General features: G+C 37.6%; 1 protein-coding gene across 1 annotated transcript; it reads left to right on the top strand.

Annotated features, from left to right (window-relative positions):
* Positions 1-1,175: 1,175 nt before the first annotated feature.
* LOC138894121 (uncharacterized) lies at positions 1,176-5,201 on the top strand. Its single transcript, XM_070178801.1, has 2 exons — positions 1,176-1,770; positions 5,008-5,201. Exons 1-2 carry the CDS (start codon positions 1,176-1,178, stop codon positions 5,199-5,201), a joined length of 789 nt encoding a protein of 262 aa, XP_070034902.1.
* The last annotated feature ends 14,986 nt before the right edge of the window (positions 5,202-20,187 follow it).

The raw sequence follows: 20,187 nt of genomic DNA, 5'->3' as shown, positions 1-20,187 counted from the left end.
AAGCCTGTTAATGCTACACTGTCCAGGGAGAGGCCCGCGATGCCTTCTGAGAGGCTGGAGAGGTTCGATAAGTTCACTAAGATTTTTCTTATTAATTTTGGGTGTACACCTTCAGAGGACCCACAAGATTATTTGCACCGTTTTCACGAGGTATTGTAAAACATGAGTATTGTGGAGTCAAATGGAGTCGACTTCATAGTGTTTCAGATGATCGACTCTGCCAAGAGATGGTGGTAGGACTATGTTCGAGGCAGACCAGCATGTTCACCTCCACTCACCTGGATACGTTCTCACTGCTATTTTTGGAGAAGTTCATTCCTTTTATTCTAAAAGAGGAGTACCACAGCCAGTTTAAGCGTCTACATCAGGTTAGCATCACTGTTACCTAGTACGAGACTAGATTTGTGGACATATCTTACCATACACTTATCTTAATCCCTACTGAGAGGGAGAGGGTGAGGAGATTCATAGATGGCCTTACTTTTGGTATCAGACTATAGATGGCCAAGGAGACTAGGGATGATATTTCTTTCCAGCGGGTTGTAGAGATTGCTAGATGGATCGAGAGGATTTGTGGTCAAGGTATAGAGGCGGTATCTTAGAAGGGACCTCGTCATTTTGGTATTTTCAGTGGTGCCTCATCTAGGGGCAGGGGTTCATTTGGTAGAGGCCATCCTCACATGCCGATTCAGTCAGTGCTTCAGGTAGATTGACTCAAAGATTAGATATACCAGAGTGGAAGTAGGAGCGCATCACTATGGATTTTGCGGTAGGCTTACCAGGACCTTAAGGAAGTATGACATAGTATGGGTTATTGTGGACCGGTTGACTAAGTCCGCACACTTTATTTCTGTGGTGACTTCCTATTTTTCATAGCGCTTGGCTCATATTTACATCCCGGGGATTATTCGCTCACACGTTGTGCCTTTTCCCATCATTTTTGACCGAGGCACACAGTTCACATCACTTTTTGGAGAGTCATGCAGCGTGAGTTGGGCACGCGGGTCAAGCTAAGTATAGTGTTTTATCCTCAGACGGACAGACAATCCGACCGCACTATTCAGATCTTGGAGGACATGTTACGCGTCTGTTTTATGGATTTCAGAGGTTCTTGGGACTAGTTCTTACCTTTAGCAAAGTTCACCTACAACAAAAGCTATTAGTCAAGCATCCAGATGCCTTCGTACAAGGCCTTATATGGGAGGCGATGTCATTCACCGATTGGTTGGTTTGAGCTCGGTGAGTCTAGATGGTGGAGCACTGATTTGGTCCGTGATGCTATGAAAAATGTTAAGGTGATTCAAGAACGACTTCGTACAGCTCAGTCCAGGCAGAAGAATTATACGGACCGGAAGGTTCGAATTGTAGCTTATATGGTTGGTGAGATGGTTCTTCTCCGAGTGTCGCCTATGAAGGGCGTGATGTTGTTTGAGAAGAAGGGTAATTTGAGCCCGAGGTTTATTGGCCCGTTTAAGATCTTGGAGAGAGTTGGGGAGGTTACTTATAGGCTTGCATTGCCTCCTAGACTAGCAGGGGTACATCAGATATTTCACGTTTCCATGCTTCGAAAGTACCATAAGGACAGCTTACATGTCTTGGTCTTCACTACGGTGCATCTTGATAACAATCTGACCTCTGAGGAAGAGTCGGTGGCTATTCTAGACCGGCAGGTTCGAAAGTTGAGATCCAAGAGTTTCTCTTCTGTGAAAGTGCAATGGAGGGGTGACCCAATTGAGGAGGCTACGTGGGAGTCTGAGTCCGATATGCGGAGTAGATAACCCCACCATTTTACTAGTCCGGGTACCTTTCTATGTCCGTTTGAGGATGAACGTTTCTTTTAGAGGTGGACAATGTGACGACCCGATAGGTCATTTTGAATAATAGCCTTTATTTTCATGTTTTAAGACCTCTATTAGCTCCATTTGATTTTTCTTGATTTGTGTGCATGGTCCGTGTCATTTTCCAGAAAGTTTTTACGTAAAAATTTGAAAAAAGTGATTTTAAGCTTAAAATGTGACTTGAGTTGACCACGGTCAATATTCTTGGTAAACAACCTCAGATCAGCGTTTTGAAGATTTCGCTATGTTCGTATGATGTTTTCACTTTTGGTTGGGGTCCGGGTGACCCGAGCGCATTTATCCATGGTATGTGAAAAATTATAAAAATGAGTTTTTAGGTTGAAAATCATGAGTTTTGATGATCGATTCCTACTATTTGATGCTATTTTGATGATTTGAGGTAGAAAGCAAGTTTGTAGGGTGTTATTACACTTGTGTGCATGTTTGGTATGGAGCCCGAGAGGCTCGGGTGAGTTTCGGATGCGTTGCAAAATGATTTGGAACTACTGGTGCATTTGCTATTACTAGTGTCTATTGCAGATCTCGCAAATGCAAGGTCTGGCTTGAATTTGCAAACCTCTCTTTTGCGAACAAGGGTTCGCATTTGCGAGCAGGAACCTGGGTTAGGTGACCTCGCATTTGTGAGGGAAATGTTCGCATTTGCGAAGTGTCTGAAGCCGCTTTTGCGAACATCTTACTGGTAACAAATGTTAGCTTCGCATTTGTGAAACTTTTGGGCGCATTTGCGATGGGGGAACCTTCGCATTTGGGAACAAATTGTCGCATTGACGACTCGTGGCATCTGATGTAGTGATCGCATTTGCAATCTGTGTGCTATATTTGCGGGCATCACATTTGCAAACAAGTGTTCGCAAATGCTACACCTGCAACTAGGTAAAAGAAGGGAAAATGGGAGTTAGCTCATTTTACACCATTTTTCAATACAAAACACTCTAGAGGCGATTTTCTTGAGGGCTTTTCTTCCTAAAATTATTGATTTTGTTGGTTTGGAGGCTTGTTCGAAAGTAAAAGCCATGGTTGATAGTTGAGTTAGTTGCACAAAGAGGTTAGTGTCGTGTCTAACTTTGATTTGAGGGAATTAGGACATATTGGTCTATTTGTTATGTGAATTATATGGGAAAACGACGTATATATGGGGTAACGAGTGTATATGCGCCGTCATGGGATTAATGCATGCGGGATTTTACTATTTACTTCCATGTTATCCATGATTTAACTGCTACTTGTTTTTACTTGTTATCCATGCTTTACTTGTTATCTGCTATTTAATTGTTCCTTATTTCTATCAGTAAATTTCTCATTTCATATCTGCTTACCTGCTACATGTTTCTACTTGCATTAATTGTATATTTTTGTTGCCTCATGTTTTACTTATTTTATTTATCCTTATATTACTTGATGCACTTTATTATATTATTCCATTTATGTGATCCATTTAGCTATTCCGGTATTAACATATTGCTAAGATTTGGGATTTCGAGGTACTGGTTATCCTATGTTTGTATTGGTAGTTCCTTAATATTCTGCACGTTTCATTTCACTTTTGTATTGAGATTTCATAATAAGTTGTTTTGATATTGGGAACGGGTTGCACGCTGCAACAGTATTAAAATGAATTGATATTGGGATCAGGTTGCACGCCGCAATAGATAATGATAATGATATGATATGATGTTTGGATCGGGTTGTACGTCGCAACAGTTATTGTATTAAGTGTTGGGATCGAGTTGCGCGTCACAATATAGTTGATATATTGTAGTTTTTTGTAGTTGTAGAGTTTGATATCGGTATTGTGATATGAGATTTGAGATCATGTTATTCTAGAGCCCTTTGGTAGATGACCTTTGGGTCCGTTTATATGAGTTTACTACTTTATTTCTATTTCTGTACTCTGTTATTATTATTCGTACAAGTTTATTCTGAGTGTCTTGCCATAGCCTCGTTACTACTTCGTCGAGGTTAGGCTCGGCACTTACAGAGTACACGGGATCAGTTGTACTCATGCTATACTTCTGCATTTTTTGTGCAGATCCCGATGTTGGTCCGACCAGCGCGTATTGGAGACTGCTCGGATTAGATTGCTACCGGAGACTTGAGCTAGAGCTGCTCGACTTTCACAGTCCCTGAAGTCCCCTTCTATTATGTTTACTGTTTATCTAGTTTCAGACAATTATACTTTATTTCAGACCATATTTATAGTATTCTAGTTGTTCATGTACTTGTGACTCCGAATTTCTGGGAGTCGTTCTAGTACCACATTATTTATATAAATACTTCATTCATCTTTGAGTTTATTAGTTGTAAATTATCATTACTCTATTATAAATTGTTAAAATGGGTTAAATAATTAGTTAACGTTTGCCTGCCTAGCAAGTAGATGTTAGGTGCCATCACGACCCCACGGTTGGAAGTTCGGGTCGTGACAACTTCCGAGGAGAAACTACTCTTTTCTAATTCTCAGAAACTGCTTCTGCTTCTTTCTAAAAGCACTTTCCCCCAAAACGCTTGGTCAAATACCTTAAGTAGAGAAAAAAATAGTACTTTTGGAATAAAAAATATTTTTGGCCTTTGGACAAGCTTGGACAAATAGGCTATAAATGTTGTAGATGTAGGTGTATAAGTTTAGGACTTCAACAATAAGTAGCACATAATAACTGATGTTGGGCTACAAATACATGCTTTTGCATATAAATTGTCTTGTATTATACCTCGATTTTGTTAAATTTAGTGTGAATATTTATAACTCGAGCTTAATAATGATGTTTATATGTGTAGGGGTCAATCAGAGGTGATATGGAATGATTGCATGCAAACTAAAGCCAAAATGGAAGAATTTAGAGGGAGTATATTTTTTGGCGTCCAAGATGGAGCCAAGCTTCATTCAAAACGCAAAAGGCAATGCAAAACAGAGTTGGACGCCTAGCTTGGCACCAGGCTCCCTCTGTGGCGCCCTATTGGGAATCTTTTCCTATTTCATCTAAGACTTGGTAGTTTCGACCGTACACGCTCCCAACATGTATAAAAGGGGTTCGGCACTTGTTGGGAGGCAACCCAATTTTTTATTTCTTTTGGTAGGCTTTTAGATTTTTTTTAGTTAGAGTATTGTTTTAACACTTTTGTAGTAGTTGTTTGTGTCATACAATTGCAGGTAGGTGTTGGCAAGGGCGTTTCAATGTAATGGACAATGGTTCGAGATTAATGCCAAGGCCTAAATCTCTATATAAGAAAAGGCAGAAAAAGAAGAGTTCAGTTCCCAATTGGGCGCCAGGCGCAAACCACAGCACCAAAGGCCGGAAGAGAGAGCAAAAGGCCATCCAGTTCGGCCAAAGGCGCCTTCTTTAGCGCTAGGCGCCATTCATGGCACTAAAGGTTGGCCCGCCCAAATTTTTGGTACACACGGCTTGTGAAGGTTTGAACAAGGCAAAGGCAACTGCAAAGCCTTCTACTATTGTCCCACCCACAAAGAAGTGCAAACAAAGTGAAGTTGCTTCAAGAAAATCGGGGAACGACAAGCAAGTGGTTGATCCTTCTTTCAGACAGCCTCAGATGCCTCGTCCAACCCTCCAATTGGATAGTGACGATGCAAAAAGATGGTACCACTCCTTTGTGGCGTATGAGCAGTATATCTCGGAGATGGGTATCAACACCACAGCTTTGGAGCAGCATTTTCCCACTATTCTAGCCCGAAAAACAAAGATGAAGCTAGATCGTTTGCTAGAAAATCCCGAGCCGACAAATTTGAGCAGGGTGAAGGAATTATATGCCAATTGGAACTCTAAAAAGTCGGACGCCTATGTGAGAGGTGTGTGGGTCAATTTGCAAACTAAAGACCTATGTAATTTTTTGGGGGCTCCAAACCATGATACGAGAATTTTTTAGAAGTTCGTTTGCAGTCCAGATTACCCAGCCATTTATAAGACATTGTGTGGGGTGGACTCGATGGTAAAGTGGATTCTTTCACAACAACATGACACCCACAAGGAGATGTGCCAGACTGACTTCAACAGAACAGCTAAGGTTTGGTAAAACTTTGTTCATGCTCGCATTCTGCCTGGTGAGCATACTTCAGGTTGTATGAGAGCGAGGGTTTGTTTGATCTATTTTCTTATGACGGGGAAACCCGTCAATAGTGGTCAGTTAATAACTATTGTGTCCTACCCTTTTGAATTTTTGAAACAATCAATTGTTGGCTAAATGTTGTAGATGTAGGTGTTTGAGTTTAGGACTTCAACAATAAGTAGTACATAATAACTGAGGTTTGGCTATAAATACATGTTTTTGCATGTAAATTTCCTTGTATTATACCTCGATTTTATTAAATTTAGTGCTAATATTTATGACTCAAGCATAATAATGATGTTTATATGTGCAGGGGTCGGGGGTCAATCAGATGTGATATGAAAGGATTGTGCAAAAATTAAAGCCAAAATGGAAGAATTTTTATGATTTTTGGCGTCCAGGTTGGAACCAAGCTCCGTTCAAAATGCAAAAGGCAACACAAAACAGAGTTGGGCGCCACGGGCGCCCTAGCGGGAATCTTTTCCTATTTCGGTTAAGACTTGGTAGTTTAGACCCTATATGCCCCCAACATGTATAAAAGAGGTTCTAAACCTACTTTTGGATGTGAGACATTATTGGAAAGGCAAAAGGGCTATGGGAACATTTGGAAGCAAGAAATCACAAGAGTTTTCTCTTTGTTCTCCTTAATCTGCATTTTAATGCTTTCGAATATTATCATGATTGTTAGTATGATTATGAGTAGCTAAACTCTCTTATCTAGGATTTGATAGAACCTCTTGGAAGATGATTCTTCATTGCGTTTAACATAAATTTGTCATAATTTTCTCTACTTATTCAACTACGGTATTATTGTTGTTGATTGAAGGGCCCTTAATTGGCTATGCCTATTTAGTGTGTATTGCTTGGAAAAGGGTACATATTTAGGTAGTTATTGAATAACATCACTCTTAACGTATGTGAGGAATCAATACGACGGCTTAGTGAGCGGTATATTAGTGCCAACTAGCGTAGTTTGGGAGAATACGTCTAGCAAATTATGAGAGTTGCTCGGAAGAAAATTACGACACTTGAAATACTCACGATTGGTAGAGAGGACTTAGGCGTTTCTAGGATGTATAGCGGGAAAGATTCCAACTGTTAGGGAAATCATCACTCCAGACTTTTTCAATCTTGTCTACAGCCTTTGTTTTAATAGTAATAAAATTACAGCAGTTTAATTACTTTATTTTTAGTTAGTAAACGCTCAACTTATTATTTAACATTTCTGAAAGTTGATTACTTGAATTCTTGCTAGACTAGTAGTTGTGATTAGTAGTTTAATTCCCTGTGGGATTCGACTCCGAACTCATAAACCGGATTATATATGCAATGACTGCTAGACCTTCTAGAAGACGTAGTTGGGCGTGATCAATAACTCAAATAACGAAAATATAGGAACTTAATTAGGCTTACAAGTCCATGATTCGTGCAAAGCTATAAATATACAATTTTATACAATATAGAATTATCTTTTTTGAAGAAGTAATTTATCTTTTAAAGGATATAAAAGTCAATCAATATTGTTGTCGTACAACATTTATTATTTTAATATTCGTACTTTTATAATAATATATATATATATATATATTTTTATCTAACTAGATTTTATAGCACTCTCCACTAATTAGCCAAAAGAAAAAGGAAGCTAATAGCTGATGCAAGCTGCAATTTGATCAAAGCAAAACGAAGACAAAGAAGAAAGAGAGCGGATAAGATCGAGAGAACACAAGCATTGTAATATTGATTGACAAATTAAAGTGGGGACTGGAAGATGGAGAGAAACCAGCCTTTCACTTCAATGTGACTGTAAATAACTTTTCCCAAATCCTTACACAAATTTCATCACTATGAGTGCAACTTTAGATACCAAGAGAGACAAAGGACAATTTTGCATTATTTCAAATCCATCAACGATTCCACTCATAATGGATCTTAACCTTATCCAACCACACTCTATCTATATACTGTAATTTTTGCACTTTTCTTCATGTTGGATATGAAGTTAAGTTTTCTTTTTAACTATACTTATCCTGTTCTAATTTGTTTAGCACTTCAGTTCCGAAACTATACAAAAAAATATTAGCATAATCAGTGTGCAACAATTTTCTTCGCATTGGAACCAAAAAAAGAGAGTACAATTTAAGAAGGGATTATTAAACTATCAACTAGTAGGGATGGCAAATGGTATGGTGCGGTATGGTTGCGGGACAAACCCGCATAAACTCTTCCGTCCCGCATAGACCCGCAACCGCTCCATACCGCTTAAATTTTCTTTATTTTTTTTGGAATGAATTTGATAGTAAAAAATGAGATTCTTAAACTTCTTTTTCATTTTCCTGTAATAATATTAATTTAATTTAAATCTAACTCCTACACAAGCACCTCCCTAACGAAATTGAAGTGACAGTGTCTTGCAGTTACCATATTCAAGTCTTAGGTTATCCTTCTTGTCCACTAATGGCTTGCAATTTAGGAAGACTTTTCTAAATTAATGAGTTTCTGTTTTTGTCTTTTTAGTTTACAGTTGCTATAAGCTTGCTTGTTTTAACATTTTTCAATCCTGTCGCAGTGAGTTGTTTGAAACATCAATCCCCAAATCACCGAGAAAGAAAATGTTTAAATACCTCTGAGTTCATCTTATTTATAAAGGTGAGAAACAATGTAATCTAATAAGTAAAATAATATATAGTACAACACTAGTAAACTGTTATAAACATCAACGTAAAATTTTGAATCAACATATGTTTCCAGCTTGGCCAAACCTGCAGCCATATTCGCGGTCAACCCGCACCCGCACCCGCACCGCAATCTGCAAGATTTTTTTTCTGAAAAAATTCAAACCGCCCGCATTGCATCACACCCGCACATTAACAAATCCGCCCCACATATGTTCAGAACAGTACGGCCGCGCACCCGCATTTCTATCGAAAAGTGTTACATGACAATAATATGAAGCTGAAGATAAAAATAAAAATAAAAATTAAACCATGTGCACATTTTTTCTGTTAATAAAACGAATTAAATCATATACTTGACAAATTGCATAGGCCGTAGTGTACTTTGAGACGATGACCACAAGTTCATAGCCGTGAACTTTGTACCTGCTGGCCATCAAAAGCTATAGGATAATGATTTCATCAAAGGAGTGGATTCCCTTTTGCATCCTGCAAAGTGAGGGCCTTAATTATTTCTGATTTTTTTATTTTTATTTTTATTTTTTTTTGCATTTGGTGGAATGACGCACTTAAAAGTTATAAGTGTATATCCTTATCCATACGAAATACTCCATTTATTAATTAATTTCCTTTTAAAATAGTAAGAAAATAATAAGTAATTCCATGTGATTAAGGCATAAATTTAGTTAGTGGCGCACTGCTGACCATGCTCTATATCTATCTGCTTGAAATTCAATAATATGTTTTCGCAAAAATCAGGGCATGAATATGTGACGGAATCATAGTACGATACTCGTTTTAATTTCCACATCACTCAGACGTTCAGACAATATGTAAATGATTGTTGTCAAAACAAAAGGTTTTTGGATTAAGCTGGTTTTGGATATGAATTTTACTTTTTAAAAAGTTTGAAAATTTACAAGCGATAAATCTTTATTTCATTTAGTACTCCTAGACAAGTTTTTTCAATATTTCGCCAATTTCATTGTCTGAAAAAAGTGAAGTTCATTATCTACAAATGTTAATGAACAAATTAGTGTTATAAATATTGAACTTCCTATATACTCCAAAAGGAAGTTTTGGGTTGTTATTTCAGTAAAGTGTCTTCCCATTTTTCACATCACTATTTAGTGGACCATCTTACCTCAAAAAATAAATTTTTAATTAATTAAGACTGGTCGTGAATGGATCTCAAAAAGAAGGGAAACATTATCTGTACTAGAGGTGGTGGATTTATGTCAGTTGTCACATTTTTGCGTAACGGACTAAATTAAAGGTTGCCACCAGTAGAACATTACGGCATTGCCATTGCAATTTAGGATAAACTATGCAATCGCACTTCATTGTTCCTATTTATATCAAGTTGGGTATAGTTTAGATCGGAAGTTACTTTTGGAACTTGAAATGTCTATTCCAAAGATATAGTCAGAAAGTCGGATATGGTCATTCTCTTGGAATCCAAATAATCGCGTTTCATCCGGAAGCTAGTAAAATAAATTCTCAACGACGATAAATCAGACAATAAAAGAGAAATATATCAAAAGAGATACAAATATTTGATGTGGTTCGGTCAATTATCTTATGTCCACGACAGAGATAAGCAATTCACTATAAAAAAGAGAGTACAAAATATCGAGAGAACAACCTTACAAAAAGGCAAACACAAGTGGCACACTAACATTTGTCCCGAAAAGTTCTCTCCCTAAACAAGACTCTCAAACCCCTTATAGCTACATTGTGGATGCAATGAATGAGAAGGAAGGATCCTTAATTTATAAAAGTCCAAACCTTTTCCTACAAGAAAAGGAACTAGCCAAATATAGAAGATTTATAATTTTCTTCTACAAGAAGGAAAACCTAATTATGGTAAATATGTGTCACTTTCCTTCAACAGATAGGAAAACCAAATATGGCAAGAAAATTATGGCAAACACCTAACAATTTTTTCCCTAGCCTGAATTTTCTGACAAAATAAACTTGATCCACCTTCTTCACATAACCTTCAACATGTCGTATCTCCAAATCTCTACCACAAAGTTTGTCTCAAGTGAGTAGCACTCCGGTCAAATTTCTCAGACAAAAATCACGATTACCGTTAAATAGGTTGCGGCTATAATTAAACCCGCCAAGATAAACCTGTCTTGAACCTCGCTCTCATACTCCTTGTTAGGATCAAAATAATCAAGTGTCATGAGGAAGCTAGTAAAGCAAACTCTCAATGACGATAAATCAGACAACAAAAGAGAAATATATCAATAGAGACACAAAACATTTAACGTGGTTCGGTCAATTGACCTACGTCCACAGCGGAGATGATCAATCTACTATATAAAAGAGAGTACAAAATATCGAGAGAACAACCTCACAAAGAGGCAAACACAAGTGGCACACTAACGCTTGTCCCGAAAAGTTCTCTATCTATACAATACTCTCAAACCCCTTATGGCTACATTATGGATGCTATGAATGAGAAGATAGGATCCTCAATTTATAGAAGTCCAAATCTTTTCCTTCAAGAAAATGGACTAGCCAAATATGAGAGATTTATAATTTCCTTCTACGAGAAGGAAAACCCAATTATAATAAATATATTACCCTTTTATTCAACAGATAGAAAAATTAAATATGACAAGAAAATTATGACAAACACCTGACACACTCTATGTTAAACAAAAAACAAATCCTATATTTGTGGTTAGCATAATAACTAAGGTCTAATGCATGAATAAAATAGTGATTCATATGAGCAAATACAATCTCCCCGGCGAATTTTAATTATATTAAATTTTATATGCTAACTAAGTTTACACTCGCGCTCGCGTGGGATCTGTCATCCACGACATAACAATAATTGATATTTAAATAACTAAGATTTATATCAATATAAATTATATTAGATCCGTAAATACTAATGTTAGCATTTATATTAATACGACGAAGAAACATTGTAATTATTGTAATGCATATTATTATAATTGTTTTAATAATTATATGACTTTATTACCGTTAAAATATGAATGTTCTTTCGCCATACGATAGTACAACGATACGCCAACTAAATCAAAGATATTTTCGTAATATTAATTGTCACACCTTTTTTTTTCCAACCCTATTACGAGGTTGAGTTAGAAGAGTTTTTTCAATTGAAGTGACGTTTTGAAAAAGAATTATTTATTATTTAGAGTCGCCACTTGGAATTGAGTTTTGGTGTTCCAAGTCACCTTTCATTTGAATCCCTTATCAAAAGGAATGTTTGACTCCTAATTATGGTCTATGAAAACAGAAGACTGAGTAAGGAATTCTGTTGACCGAGGGGAAGGGGTAAGGCACCCCTCAAGTCTCGTAGTTCTAGCACGGTCGCTTTATTATAAGGCTTAAATCAATTTTTTGGTTATTCTTGTATTTTTATTAGTTATGGCTTGTCTATTACCACTTCACTTGATTTATTATATTTTATTAATTGTGTTCACCAAGATGCGGGACACACACAAGGTACTTCTTTGAAATAGAATGTTAAACCAAGGTACGGAATGTGCACATGGTCAAAATATAATTATTTTAGAATTAAAGGTGTCAAGACGCGGAATGCGCACAGGATCCTTTTATTGGTTAAGCATATCAATCCAAGGTTCGGGTATGAACACATGGGCTAATATTTAAAGTACATCTAAAAATTTTCTAGCATTTTAGAGTATTTCAAATATTTTTATCATTATTTTTTACTTATTTCTGTGAGTCTTAAATTAGCTCTTGACTCATCTCACTACCTTACAAATATTTTATTCCTAACATGCTAATTATTTTACTTCTTGCCGCGATCATATATACCAAACAAGCTATAATAATTGAACAAACATATATCCCATACCATTTATATGTCACAAAGCAAAAAATGAATAACAAATATGAAGCCATCAAACATGATATGAAACCATCCTTTTACCAAGGCACACGTCAATATAAACAGATTCCATATTCACATGTTGATATTGTGGAAAATATGAAATATTTATCTTGAAATTTTGTCAACTTACTAAACTTGCTTGATAAAAGTCCTTTGATTAATACACTGACTTATCAAAATAATTTGACCAATTTATTAAAATTAATTAATATCACCACCCCAAACTGGATTTACTAATTCAAAACAAGTCTGAGCTTTACAAACTATATAAACTTAACTAATTAAGAATAACATGCTAACCTTCATTATATCTTGCCTCCAAATTCATGAATTAGTATAAAAGTGTTTCTAATATTTTAAATATTACATACAAAAAGGAATAACAAATCTTGAACGGCCTTAATAAAATTATTGAGTTCGCTGCTACATAATTGTTGTATGCTCTGCTTTTTGGATAACAATTTGCACGAGACTAACGTTCTCCTTGTGTATAACAATTTGTTATTTGGTTGAAAGGAAAATAATCAAGGAATATGAGTGACCTTTTGAGTAAGTTTCTTTGAGTCCGAAAATCTTTTATTAGTAGCTACAGAAACTGTAGCCACCTTTCTCTACCTTACCACAGAAAAAAGAGAAGATGGCAAAAAATTAATTTTAACAAAAAACTTACAAATGAATTAAAGGAAATTTCCAGACTTTAAGAAGAAATAGATCTCATATATCATGTTTAAACTATACAGAGGAGATTGAGTGTTACCTTTTTTGTAAGATTTCACAATAAAAAAAATATTTATAATTTGCTGAGTTGAACCCGCTAACTTGAAACCACGAAGAATATCTCGATTTTTGACTCCGAACTTAATAAGTTCGCCAAATTAATAATTTATCTCCAATAATTTTTACTCTAAAAGAACAATGCTAATTTTTCTTAGTTGCCGATTTTTTTTCCTGTCCAATTGCCCCTCTCTCCTTTTCTCGTTGTTCTTATCTTTTTAAATAGAAGAATATTAGTCCTCCTCTATCATGTACAAATGAGTTTTTATTTTAAAAGGGATTCTAGGCGATGTGGGGTTAGAAGACGTGAGGGAGTGGGTAATGGGGTTGGGAGGAGGAAAATCATGGGTGATTAAGGATAATATTTTTGTATCTTTCAAAAATTACTTATTTTTGTTCTTCTCGTTAGTTTAGTTTTTTTGTTTTTGAAAAACTTTTCTTAACCCTTTTTTATTAAATAAAAAGAAGAAAAATGCGCGCGCGCACACACACTTAAATAAAACTATATAAATAAGAAAACTCAATATTTACACTATTGTTTAAATTATACTAAGAAAAAGAAAACTATATATTTTTTGTAAGCTTTCTTTTTATTTTTAATCAATAGAAATAAAACTTGTAAGGCAAGTATTTTTTTTTAATTTTTTTTCAAATAAAACCAATTAAGAGTAAGATAAAAGTTTAAAATATCAACATTAGACCTAAAAGAAATATTTACACTAAAATAGTATCGAATTTGGGTGCGGTCAAAAATTAGGTGTTCACATTAATCTTTTATTTATCATGCATATTTGGTTCAAGTGGTTTTGAACAATAATTGACATTTAAATAGACGAAGAAACATAACAATCACTATAATGCATATAATCATTAATATTTTTACTAATTACATAAACGATAAAAAGGGAAAATTCTTTCATAATTAGCTATTTTATTTTCCAATTAAAATAAAATACGATTTCATAACAACGGTACTTATAAAAATAAAAAAGGGCAGCCCGATTGTCATGACCCCAAAATCCCACCTCAGGTAGTCGTGATGGCACCTAGTCTCTAAGACTAGGTAAGCCTAACACATAAGAGAATTTAACAAAAATAATGGTTAGAAGTATTTGATTAATTGAAAAGTCTCATGATAACATCAATACTGAACAACAATCACAAAATCCCCAAAACCGGTGAAACCGAGTCATAAGCTCTACAGAAATATACTAAGAATCTCTAATACAACATTGTTTGATAAGAAGATAAACAATAGTAAAAGTAATGACAGAAGGTGACTCCGAGGCCTGCGAGCGTCAAGCAGGTATATCTTGAAGTCTCTGGGATATCAGCGTCAAATCACTGGCATCCGGCACGAGCAATGTCATGACCCAAACTCAACATATTGTGATGACACATATCACAAAACTAGGCAAGCCGACAATCACAAATAACCTCGCATTTTTCTTAAATTGAAAACATGATGAAATAAGCTTAACAGTGACAAATCTCGTATATAACCGATAAGAAAATACCACGATTCAATACAAAATCCCCCAAAATCCGGGTTTCACTGAGTACATGAGCATCTAAATGACAATATAGTCAAAACTATAAAATAATTGTCTAAAAAGATAGAACACTGCTAAACAAAGTGAAAAGAAGGAGAGTCGAGGTCTGCAGATGCCAAAGAAGCTACCTCAAAAGTCTCCAAGCAGAAAATGCTCCAAGCCTTGCAACCACCGTGCCCAGAAGTACTTGGATCTGCACACGAAGTATAGAGTGTAGTATATGTACAACCGACCTAATGTACTCAATAAGTAACAGGACTAACCTTGGGCTGAAAGCAATGACGAGCTCAAAAAGATACAGTCCAAATCCAGATTATAACAGTAATAACTCAGGGAGAAATCCAATAATCAGTTTATAGACAGTACAAAAATGTAGACATGCTTTCTAGTTTTTAACAGTTTGAGCACAACAGGGATAAAATATGCCAAGTATGACTAATATGAGGTATGTCACATCTCGATATCTACATGTCAAGTATGCATGTCAACTGTAATGCAACACAATGATAAAGTTATATACTCATACCCTCGGAGAATTCATCCTCACTCAGCATGCTCGATCACTCGACACTCCCAATCACTCAGCACTCTCAATCACTTGGCATTCCCAAGCGCTAATATAAGCCAATCATGGCATGTTGCGGCGCGCAACCCGATCCCATCATGAATCAATAAAGCCTACTGCAGTGTGCAGCCCGAACCCATAAATAACCCTCACAATCAGGCCCTTGGCCTCACTCAGACATCAATCTCTCTAGTCTCTCGGGCTCACAAAACTCCTGCCAATCAGCCCAAACAATGATACATGATGTAACAATAAATAATAACAGATACTGAGATATGATATGTAAGTGATGATACGACTAAGTACATAACTGCAATTCAATCAAATAACTCAACAACATAAATGACCTTTGTGGGTCCCAACAGTACCAGGATATAGCCTAAATATAATTTTTAACATGAATCACAGCTCAATTTCTCTAACACATAGAGATTACATAAAAAATAACGTGATTAGATAACTACACAATACCACTGAATCAACCGAGTTACAATTACTATGATGTACGCCCACACGCCCGTCACCTAGCATGTGCGTCACCTTAACACCAATCACATAACACGTAGTTCAGGGATTCATACCCTCAGTACCAAGTTTATAAGTGTTACTTACCTCAAACCTCGCAAATCCCTACTCCAATAAGCCATTTTCTCCTGAATCGGCCTCCAAACGACTCAAATCTAGCCACAAATAACTTAATATAATCAATACAAGCTTTAGGAATCACTTCCATATGATAAAGCTAGGTTATTTAACAAAAGTCAAAAAGTCAACCCCGGGCCTAGGTCTCGGAATCCAACAAAATTCACAAAATCCAAACACCCATTCAATAACGAGTCCAACCATACCAAAATTACCCAATTTTGACCTCAAATCTCCACTCAAATCTCCAAAAATTACTCTCCAATATATGGGTAAACAATCCCCCATTTTCACCTCAAAAAACCAAATTAATAGGGGAAATTCAATGGGTATTCAATATTAATAGATATAAACGACCAAAAGTTGCTTATCCCTTGAAATCTAGTGAAAACCCCTTCAAACATTGTCTCAATCTGAGTCCCAAAGTCCAAAAATGAAGGAATAACTCTAACCCTTGACTTTATGAATCTACCAGTGGTTCCACTTAGAAGCGGTCTGCGGTACCACTTTTGCGGTTAAAAATCCGCATCTACGAAAAAACACTAAACGACCAAAAGTTGCTTATCCTTTGAAATCTAGTGAAAACTCCTTCAAAAATTGCCTCAATCTGAGCTCCCAAAGTCCAAAAATGAAGGAATAACTCTAACCCTCGACTTTATGAATTTACCAGTGGTTCCACTTAGAAGCGGTCTGCGGTACCACTTTTGCGGTTAAAAATCCGCATCTGCGGAAAAACACTCAAACCCCGACCTTCCGATTTTGCGGCCAAATGCTCGCACATGCGAGACCGCGCCTGTGGCCCCGCGTCCGCACCTGCGCCCACAGGCTAAAATCCAAAACTCCGCGCTTGCGACCAACTTTCCGCTTCTGTGGACTCGCAGATGCGGTTCTTTTTCGCGCCTATGACACTCTCTTGGCCAGACCAAGCTCCGCTTCTGCGCCACTCCTGCCGCACCTACGGCCAATCCCACCGCAGGTGCGATCACACCAGAAGATCAGCAATCTCAGCAATGCATCAAGTCCAACTTTTGATCCGTTAACCACCTGAAATCCACCTGATGCCCTCGGGACCTCAATCAAACATACCAACAAGTCCTAAAATACGATACGAACTTAGTCAAGGCCTCAAATCACGTCAAAAAATATCAAAAACACGAATCACACCCTAATTCAAGCCTAATGAAACTAATGAATTTCCAACTTCTACAATCGACACCGAAACCTATCAAACCAACTCCGATTGGCCTTAAATTTTGGACACAATTCATAAATGACACAATAGACCTATTCCAATTTCCGAAACCAAATTTCGATCTCGATAACAACAAAGTCAAGTCTTGGTCAAACTTCTCAACTCTCTAAATTTTAACTTTTCCAACCTTCGCCAATTCAAGCAGAAATCTTCTACGGATCTCAAAATCAATATCTGGACATACTCCTAAGTCCAAAATCACCATATAGAGCTATCAGAACTATCAAAGTTCCGTTCCGGAGTCATTTGCACATAAGTCAACATTGGGTCAACTCTTTCAACTTTGGCTTCCAACCTTGGGACTAAGTGTCCCAACTCATTCCGAAACATCCCCGAAACCAAACTAACAACACAGGCAAGCTAGATAACAACAAATGGGCATAGAATAAGCAATAAATGGGAGAATGAGGCTACAATACTCAAAACGACCGTCCGGGTTGTTACATTCTCCCTCTCTTAAACAAACGTTCGTCCTCGAACAGGTCTAGAATCATACCTGGGGTCTCAAATAGGTGTGGATATCTACTCCGCATCTCCCACTCGGTCTCCCAAGTAGCCTCCTCGATTGGTTGACCTCTCCACTGCACATTCACTAAAGCTATGTTCTTTGATCACAACTTCCGAACTTGTCGATTTAAAATGGCCATTGGCTTCACCTCATAAGTCATATCTCCATCTAACTGAACTCTGCTGAAGTCCAAAATATGAGACGGATCACCAAAATACTTTTGAAGCATGGAAACATGAAACACTGGATGAACACTCGAAAGACTAGGCAGCAATGCAAGCTTGTAAGCCACCTCCCCAATCCTCTCAAGCATATCAAAATGACCAATATACCGAGGGCTCAACTTGCCCTTCCTCCCGAACCTCATAACACCCTTCATGGGCGAAACTCTAAGCAATACCTTCTCCCCCACCATGTAGGCAACATCATGAACCTTACGATCGGCGTAACTCTTCTGTCTAGATTGTGCTATGCGAAGCCGATCCTGAATCAACTTAACCTTTTCCTAAGCATCTTGAACCAAGTCCATACCCAATAGCCTAGCCTCACCCAGCTCAAACCAACCAACCAGATATCGAAACCTCCTCCCATACAAGGCCTCATACAGAGCCATCTGAATACTCGATTGGTAGGTGTTGTTGTAGGAAAACTCTGCAAGCGGCAGAAACTGATCCCAAGAACCCCCGAAATCCATGACACAAGCGCGTAGCATATACTCCAATATATTAATGGTGCGCTCGGACTGTCCATCCGTCTTAAGGTGGAATGATGTACTTAACTCAACCCGTGTGCCCAACTCTTGCTATGCTGCTCTCCAAAACTGCAATGTGAACTGCGTGCCCCGATCTGAATTAATGGACACAAGCACACCATGAAGGCGAACAATCTCACGGATGACCTGGTCAATCCCGGACCCACATCTTGGAATCCAACAAAATTCACAAAATCAAAACACTCATTCAACAACGAGCCCAACCATACCAAAATCACCCAATTCCGACCTCAAATCGCCACTCAAATCTCCAAATAATACTCTCCAATACATGGGTCAAAAATCCCCAATTTTCATCTCAAAAATACCAAATCTATGGGGGAAATTCAATGTGTATTCAATATTAATAGATATAAACGACAAAACGTTGCTTACCTCTTGAAATCTAGTGAAAATCACTTCAAATATTTCCTCAATCCGAGCTCCCAAAGTCAAAAAATAAAGAAATAACTCCAACTCTCGACTTTCTGAATCTACTAGTGGTTCCGCTTATGCGGTCCTTTTAACCGCTTTTGCGACACCGCTTTTGCAGTTAAAAATCCGCCTCTGCGGAAAAACACTCAACCCCTGGCCTGCCGCTTCTGCGACCAAATGCTCGCACCTGCGGCCCTGCGTCAACACCTGCGCGCCTAGGTCAAAATCAAAAACTTCGCACCTGCAACCAACTTTCCGCTTCTGTGAACTCGGAGATGCGGTTCTTCTTCGCGCCTTCAACACTCCCCTTGCCACTCCAGGTGCACCTGTGGCCAATCTCACCGCATGTGCGATCACACCATAAGATCAACAATCTCAGCAATGCTTCAAGTCCAACTTTTGATCCGTTAACTATCTGAAATGCACCCGAGGCGCCCGGGACCTCAACCAAATATACCAACAAGTCTTAAAATATGATACGAACTTAGTCGAGGCCTCAAATCACGTCAAACAATATCAAAAACATGAATCGCACCCCAATTCAAGCCTAATGAAACTAATGGATTTCCAACTTCTACAATCGACGCCGAAACCTATCAAATCAACTTCGATTGACCTCAAAATTTTCACACAAGTCATAAATGACACAACGGACCTATTCCAACTTCCGGAACCAAAATACGAGCCCGGTAACAACAAAGTCAACTCTTGGTCAAACTTCTCAACTCTCCAAACTTCAACTTTTCCAACCTTCGCCAATTCAAGTCAAAATCATCTACGGACCTCCAAATCTATATCCGAACACACTCCTAAGTCCAAAATCACCATACAGAACTATCAGAACTATCAAAACTCCGTTCCGGAGTCATTTACCCATATGTCAACATTCGGTTAACTCTTTCAACTTAGGCTTCCAACCTTAGGACTAAGTGTTCCAACTCATACCGAAATATCCTTGGAACCAAACCAACCACCCCGGCAAGCCACATAATAAGAAATGAGCATAGAATAAGCAATAAATGGGGGATCAGGACTACAATACTCAAAACGCCGGCCGGATCGTTACATGCAGAAGTACTTGGATCTGCACAAAATTATGCAGAAGCGTAGCATAAGTACATCATAATTTTATCCAGTAAGTATCAAGCCCAACCTCGGTAAAGACACCTACTAGACATAGAAATCTAGGCAAAATATTAATATAATCTAA

This window comes from Nicotiana tomentosiformis, chromosome 6, assembly GCF_000390325.3.
Source record: "Nicotiana tomentosiformis chromosome 6, ASM39032v3, whole genome shotgun sequence".
Lineage (NCBI taxonomy): Eukaryota > Viridiplantae > Streptophyta > Magnoliopsida > Solanales > Solanaceae > Nicotiana > Nicotiana tomentosiformis.
Note: the sequence above shows the minus strand (reverse complement) of the source record. Positions and strands in the feature narration are given on the sequence as shown.